General features: G+C 46.0%; 1 protein-coding gene across 1 annotated transcript in view; it reads right to left on the bottom strand.

The window, feature by feature from the left end:
- Positions 1 to 195: 195 nt before the first annotated feature.
- HSDL1 (hydroxysteroid dehydrogenase like 1) overlaps positions 196 to 8275 on the bottom strand; it is a 20059-nt gene continuing 11979 nt past the window's right edge. The window contains 3 exon segments of the mRNA XM_040633659.1: positions 196 to 3014; positions 7419 to 7646; positions 7858 to 8275. The exon segment at positions 7858 to 8275 is cut by the window's right edge and continues 14 nt beyond it. Coding sequence (XP_040489593.1) covers positions 2916 to 3014; positions 7419 to 7646; positions 7858 to 8275 — 745 coding nt within the window. The 3' untranslated portion in view covers positions 196 to 2915.

Consider the following 8275-nt stretch of genomic DNA (forward strand, 5'->3'; position numbering starts at 1 on the left):
CCAAAGCAGGGATCAGGACACTGCTGCCAGCTCCGAGAACCCTATAAACTGAAGGAGGGAGGGGTATGGGAGAGGTGTTTTGGAAATCTACCAAGAAAGGATGAGAGCCACAAGATCCCCGTCTATCAGTTTTCCACCACTCTAGGTTCTAAAATAACTTCTTTATGTGTATAATAAAGAATGTGCAGATTCCACGGGAAGGTAAATCTTTATTCAAACTAAATACTATTTTAAAGAGTAACAGCCGAGCCAGTAGTGAGACAGAGACACAGACAGACTGGACTTGGTTTAGGAGGGCACACAATGTCAAGACTGACACCACCTAAACCCCCTGGTTCCCAAATGTGTAAGATTTTGATTAACTGAGATTAAAACAGTACAAGACTCATCAAAAGAGCTCTCTCCTTGCTTTCTCCCTTTTTCTTTCCATTCTTTCTTGAACCCCTACAATCTACCTTTCATCCCCACCACAAGACAAAATGGCTCACGGCAAAACCAGCAGCGATCTCCATGTTGCCAAAATCAATGACCAAAATCTACCTTCATCTATCTACTCAACCTGTCAGGAGAATGAGATCAAGAAATCTACTTCGTCATTTTGAAAGCCTGAATAGACACATGGTTATGCCCAATTTTCTTGCTGAATTACCAGCTTTTAATGAATTACTACCATAGATGTTCATAGATTAATTTGTTAATTTTAAAGTAATTGTTTCCATGGGGAAAAAAAAATCTCTCAGTCCAAATACAAATACATGGAGCAAAACCTCTTTCACAGGAAGCAGAAGCAGTTTTTACTGTTAAACTTTCAGTTCACAGATTGTTTCAAAAGTTCTTAATTTCCCACATTCTTACTAAGAAACCCCATTTACAGTGGCCCGATGATGATTCTCAAATGAGCTCTGGGAAAAAATATTTTATCAAAGAGGAAACCTAAGGAAGATTCTTGGTTTTGATCTTTCACTAGCTTTGCACCCATCAGTTTACTTACCCATGTCCTGCCAAGGAGAGAATTTGCAAACATCACTGACCTATTTTACAATTTACTTATTCTCCTCATATAGCAGTGACTCAGTATGCAACCTATAAATAGAAGATGTTGCTGTGCCACGTAACTCCTGAGATATAAATATGGTGTTTTTACATACAGTTGCTTCTTCTTACATGTCAATTACAATTCACGTGGATGTGGCAGGAAGTCAAATTTTCTCTAGTCTTAATGACTATAAGTTAATTGTTAAGTGAGGGAAAATTGCCAAATGTCACAAAATGAAGGCCTCCAAGCTAACTTCCATCAACACCTTCTGTGCTGCATAACACTGCTGGCAAGTTTTCACATCTGAAGGTCTTTTGTGTAAAGAAGGCCTGGTCTGTACATGGAAGACCTTCTGAACTCAACTGCTTCTGAGTCCAGGTCAGATCTGGGAATACTGAGGCAACAGCACTGACAAAATTGTGCGTGTGCCATAAAGGTGTGCCCAGGCCTACATGCCCAGGCCTAACTCCTAACGGAATACCATCTCAGAAGAAAACAGTCCTATGCAAGTCCTGATTTCAGCCAATTTACTAGTTTCTGCATCAGTGTCACAGTAATAAACGCCAAATTCTTAACTTGCACATACTGTCACATTCATATAGTCATTTACAGTTGCTGAAGCACTAGAGAGTGGTCCCCAAAAATGTCTGGCCTTTTAAGACCCGAGCCGAAAACATTTATTTCACAGTAGCTGTCAAAGCAAACCCCTATCACGGGGGGTTGTGCACAATGATCTTCACACCAACAAAAGTGTTCACTGTAATGCATAAATTCGTTACACCAAGAACGAGCTTTTAACCTATTTTAACACATACATCATATCACACACATAATTTGTCCATATTTTAACCACTATTCCATAAGTAATTGATGTTTACTCCAATAAAGCTACTATAAGAGAACATTACATAGAAAAGTGTATGAAAACCAGATATAACAAGCTCTAAAGGGCGAAATTTCAGTTATAAAATGGGTCGTAGGCTGAGAAATCACTACTTATCCACAATAATTATAAATCAAGAGATGACTGAGGGTCAACCATTATAGGTTCAAATCTAAGAATGAATTAATTCCACAGTAAATGAAAAAAAAAAAAAAAAACAACCACCAACAGAATGTATAATTTTATACATGGCAAACCCATAGCACAAAATTGGGTAAGCTTGTTCAGTACGAAACGGCGTAACCTAGAATTTTAAGACCCCCATAAGGTTCCACATTAAGCCACCTTAGCAAGGTATCTTTTTAAAAGTAACTTACCCATAAATAAAGTTGCCCGGATGTACACAACATACATACACACATGGTTCTCTAGTGAAATAACGCTTGAAGAGCAGCATTTTCACACACAAACAGAGCTATACGACAGGATATACACGGATTTCTACTGCTAATTACACCAGCGATCTTACTTATAAAATAACACTTTTAAATAGTCTTTCCTCATGAACATTCGAAAACCAATACTATAATTCATCTACTGAAATAATTCCCCTTAAAAAAAAACACTTGAAACGACGAGAGCTGACAAGTCGTATTACATTTCAGTATCAGATTGCTGGCGCTCCTAGAACAACATAAATCACACGTCTCTGAGACAGCTAACAGAAAAAAAAAAGCATCACGATTTAGGTTCCCTCAATCAGTTCTTGTGATTCACTCACTGTGTGCTCTCTGCCATCCACGTGATGCGGCCCTTGTGGTTTTTCTACAGCATTCTCTAAAACTATTATGTGCGTTTGCAAATGATGAGTCAACAGTACGCTAAATAACCAGTAATAAAAGAAAATACAGAAGATAAATTAAATGTGTTCTTCCAAACGTCAGAATACTGCAGGCTCCCACGAGGTGGCAGAACTTCCCCAACCATCGTGCAGTTTCATGCTTTGCAGGATAAGGCCTCCTTACGTAAAGAACGATTGAGAACATTTGCTCCCCACACCCAGAGCCATTCAGGCATATACTGTGCAAAAAGAAACTAAAAATGAAAGAGAAAAAGGTTATAAGGTTAGAACCCAAAGCACGACACTTGTGTCAGTACGTGACTTAATGCAACAAATATCACCAAATTAAATACAAAAAAAAGCCCTTAGGTGCTCTTGTAGGAAGCACCTATTTTTGCATAAGAACCTATGCTAGACGCCGTGGGAATACAGCAAACGTGACCGCCACCCGCCCACCCCTTCTCTGATGAGGCTGGACAGACACACGTGGTAATACAATCCCATCCTTACTTAACCTGATGGCAGTAACATATTCTTTCGGTTAAGAAGGACAAAACCACTTCAGGAATAAAAGGCAGCTGAAATGGGTAAATGAATCCGTGATGAGTACTGTGTGAGAAAACTGGGGTGTGAGGGGCAGGCTGGGGCAAAATTAAACAAGAGAACCGAGTCAAACACGTTGGGACCCTGGGCCACAGTCCTGAGACGTGATGGGGACGGCCTGGGCATGCAGGGACGGGGTCCTGCTGATGGCGCTCTGCTCCGCAGCTTCTCCACCATGGCCCTACCCCACCCCCGGGGGGGGGGATATATGGCAATGTCCAGAAACACTCCTGGATTGTCACAGCTGGGGTGCTGCTGCTACTGGCATCCAGTGGGTAGAAGTCAGGGATGCTGCTGAACATTCTACAAGGCCCAGGACAGCCTCCCCACAAGGGATTATCCAATAGCAAATGCCAACAGTGCTGATGGGGAGAGACCCTGTGCTGTGCTGGCAGGTTTGTCCAAGACTGAGCTGAGCACAAGCTCTACTTGTATGGTAAGGAAGGGAGATGAATGCGAGGCCTGGCTGGCTCAGTCGGTAGAGTGTACAACACGTGATCCTGGGGTCATGAGTTCAAGCCCCATAGTGGGCATAGAGCTTATTTAAAAAAAAATTTTTTTTAAAGGAGGGGGAGAAGGAAGGGAGAAGAACAGGCCACTGGCAAGTGCTAAAATTCTAGCCTTGAACAGAAATAAAATACCAGAGGTCACCCCAGACCCAGGGACGCCACACTGAACAGGAGGGGGCCCCAGCATCAGGGACAGCCGCAGCTGTCCACTGCAGGTTCCAGAGAAGCTCCAGCTCACCACCTCGGAGACAGGAGCCCTGTACTGGGCCAGGAGCCACGGGACACTTTCTGGGGACACAACTAAGGTCTCTCTGAACCCCTTTAAAGAGCCAGGATTTTGTGGAAAAAATACTGGGCTACTCTTCCTTGGAGCTGCTGTCTCAAACTGAAAGATTCTAAATGTAAGGAGATAAAAGGAGTCAGCTTCGGGTCCCTGAAGAGGACCCGGGAAGTAGGGATGCACTCAAACACTTGGCACCCAGGACAGACTATGGAACTGGACCCCTCTTCCAAGTACAGTGGTGCTCCTGCTGTCCTGGTTTTGCTTTCCACGGTTTCCGTGACCCACGGTCAAGGTCAACCGCGGTCCAGAAGCAGATGACCCTCCTGACTTACTGGCCTGTCAAGAGCAGCCTAGCGCGATGTCCCCTCACTCCCTCTCCTCACACAGGCATTTCATCATCTCACGTCATCACAACAAGAAGAAGGCTGCATACCGTACAGGTATTTTCGGAGAGACCACATTCATATAACTTTTATTATAGATATTGTCATAATTGTTCTAGTTTATTATTAGTCATTGTTGTTAACATCTCACTGTGCCTAATGTATAAAGTAAACTTTATCACAGATATGTACGTCCAGGAAAAAACACAGTCTGTATAGGGTTCTGCGTGATCTATGGCTTCCAGCATCCACTGGGTGCCTTGGATCATATCCCCGCTGATAAGGGGAGGACTACTATGCACTTTTTCAGCATAGTGGAGAAGGGATCAACAGCTAGAAATCTGTTTGTTTTTAATTTCCGTTCAACGCGGCCACCGTCTATCGCTGGGGGACCAGCAGCAGGACGCCCCTTGCCGGTTTCTTACAGCGCTGTGTGTGGCGCCATCACGGGCACATCACTCTGGCTTATCCTAATGGGGTCTTAGCACCCCAGGGAGCAGGATGGGAAGAGCTAATGGAAGAAGAGAGAACTGCATCCTCTGTGTACTGATAGATAAGAAACTAAAGGGGTGACTCATCTACTTGTTTAGAGGAGTGAGTGAGTGGGGGGGGAGGGCTGAGTCTTCGGCTCTGGAATGCTCTGTGCATGTTCAGAGACCTGACCCACCTGTCTAGGCCTAGGAAGGGAGCTGCCCTCCCCTGCGACAAAAGCCAACAGCAACTGAGAGCCCCTGTGGGGACCGAGAGCCAGAGGAGGAAGTCAACGGCAAAAGCACGTGTTCAGCTGGCTGGAGATCTGCACTGGCAGGGAAGACGTCAATGCCATGTGTTTCCCAGAGACTGGGATGGGTAGGACCTAGGTAAGAAACGGGGACGGAAAGGAAGGGAAAGACCCCAAAGAGCTTGGGCTGGATCCTTAAGCCAGAGTTATTCCAAAGGTAGAAACAAAGCTGCCGTGAAGGTGTGTGGTTCACAGTTCCCCTCCCGGCTGGCAGCGGGCGTGGGCTGCCAGGCTGGGCGGGAAGGCCATGACCTCTGACATGGCTGCTGGCCTCCGTCTCCTGGACCCTCACCCACATCTCAGTATGCAGCCACACGGCCTTCTCAAGGCCAACCAGCTCCCCTCTCCTCTAAATGCCACGCCTTCTTTTTCCAAAAGCAACACACACACAAGCACACCTAAAGCAGGTAGAAATTCAGAGCAGACTGCAGCCCAATCCACCGAGCTCAGACACACCTTCCCTGCTTGCCAGTCGCTGTGGCTTGCTTAATCTATCATCCTACCACCAGGAGCACAGCCCAGGAGTTATGACCGAGATGCTTACTGGTCACGTTGTGAAGTTAATGGCTTTTTCAACCTAACACACGCCCACGTTGTTTCTGGCCTTCATGTCAAGTAACCCAAACAGAAGGCTACAAGCTTTCCAGCAGCCTTACTCTGTGCTCCGAAGCTGACGATACTGCCTCCCGCACTTCTGAAAACGAGAAGAAAGGCCCCCAAATCAACAGTGCTAACTAGTTAACAATTAAAGCCAAGACGTTTGACCTTTTTATAACGGTTTTAAGTCCAAAACATTTTTTTCTGTTTTCTGCTTGCAAATCATTAAGACAACTAGCACAACACAAAGAAGACGCCATCGTCTAATTACGTGAATGCCAAGAAAAGCGAAAAAGGCCAGTTCTCATACAGCTTCCGCGCAGAAATGGTGTTATGCAGACATCCATGAGGGCTGGGGCCCCAGGGAAGGAGTGAGGACACCTCCTCCCTAACCTCTGTGCAAGCGCATCAAAAAGAACCTTTCACACAGGCTTCGCAATGATCCGGGGATCAGTAAAAGGCTGTGCAATCGCTCTAGAGGCCATCCCGGCGGTGGCTCCCACAAGGATCACTCACACAGGTGCAGCACGCCGCTCCCCTCCCCCGACACTCTCACTTCAAACCTCTTCACTGTGCAAGTCCCCGCCTCACAGGAGCCAGCAGACAGCTGCCCCTGCTCACCTCTGTGGCTTCCCTGTTGTCCCCTCCACTCTGCTCTGGGTCCTGGCCTGCTGCCAGGAACCATGCCTTCTCCCACCCCATCTTCAAGCTGTTCTTCACACACTCGTCCAGCCAGCACTTAGCCCCAGCCACGTCTCTGCTGCCGTAAATGAATCAACAAAGACAACTGCTTCCTCCAGCCCAATCCGCCTGCCGCCGTGCCCGCACAGCCTCATGTGTGGAGTGTGGGGTCTCCATGGCCCTCCGCACACTCACCTACTCACTGTAATCCACGGCTCCCTAAAAGGCTCCCAAAACTGCCTTCATCCAAAGCACTGAGCACTTCCAAGATCCTAAACCCAACACAGGCTATCACTCTTACTTGGGCCCTAACATGGAAGACTGACCAGGATCGGCACAGAACACGCTTTATACGGTGTGTTTGGCACATCGTACTTCCTCCAGTAAACTCATTATGGGCTAAAAATTGACAGAGGATTGAATAAATAAAGCTCCTTCTTATTAAAGAAACTTTCAGCCAAATCTTTTGATAAAAGTAAAAACTAATCGTTGGTTTTCTTATCTATTTATGTGGTGATGGCAAATTTAATAATCTCTATGTGAAGAATCCCCACAAAGACTGAGTATTTCATACTCTGGCCATTTCCTAGAGTAAAGCAGCATATCTCCTCTCATAGGTGCCACACAGATTAAACTATCGGTAATAGTTGCACAGAAGAGAACTTAGGGACTTAACCAGAACCACTACGAGTGTCAGGTTTAAGAATCAGAATGGGCAGTTCTCACGTTTCAGCTACAGGCTTCAATCGGATTGCCATGGATCATTTAGAAAGGTTTAGGATGCATTAACCTAATTATGAGAGTTGCGCGCATACTGTTACCTGGATAGAATGGGACCAGTATCCTGTGGTCCTTTTCGAAATGCCAAGGGTAGAAACAGCATGATGTGCGTACACCTTCGGCGAAGGCACCAGCCACGAGCACTTGTGCAGAAAGCTGCCGGGTGCGGTCACACTGGTGGCCACGCAGAATGGAATGAGACTCTGTACAAAGATTCCTTTAGAAGCATATTCGTACTGCAGTGCTCGGCTGAAGTGGTCTAAATAAGCCTGTGAGAACAGAGCAGGGGTAAAGACTTAATGGGGGGGGCGGGGCTTGGAGGAGAATTCAGGAGAAAACAGGCCTGCTTATTACCATTTCAGGAAAAAGTACAGCATACGGAAACACGAGTTGGGACAAAGAGCTCAACAAACTGGATCAAACCACATAAAGAACGTCCTCTTGCTTTATGACTTTGTTTTCCAATCAGGAATACACTACCTTAGAAGCAGAAAATGCAGCCAGCTGGGGGGTCGGTTTGCAGCAGGAGCCGGAAGAGATGGTGACAACGGCGCCCTTCTTTCTCTCCACCATCCCTGGTAACACGATATGGACCATCAGACTAGCTGCAGCAATGTTTACATTTATGATGTCCCAGAGTTTGTCCTCGGAGACCTGAGTAAAATACTGGGGGTAGGGATAAAACACGCCTACATTATTCACCAAGATGCCAATGTCTTTGTCTTTCAAGGCTTCGCGAATGGGGTCGTAGATTTCGCGGCCGTTGCTGAAGTCCGCAACGATAACTTCAGTTTCCACTTTGTAGGTGTCAGCTATGTCGTTAGCAACCATCCGCAACTTGTCCTGGCTGCGGCTGATCAGGATGATATTGAGGCCGCGGCTTGCTAGCTCTTCCGCG

The sequence above is a fragment of the Ursus maritimus genome, unplaced genomic scaffold (genome assembly GCF_017311325.1).
Source record: "Ursus maritimus isolate PB19 unplaced genomic scaffold, ASM1731132v1 scaffold_19, whole genome shotgun sequence".
NCBI lineage: Eukaryota > Metazoa > Chordata > Mammalia > Carnivora > Ursidae > Ursus > Ursus maritimus.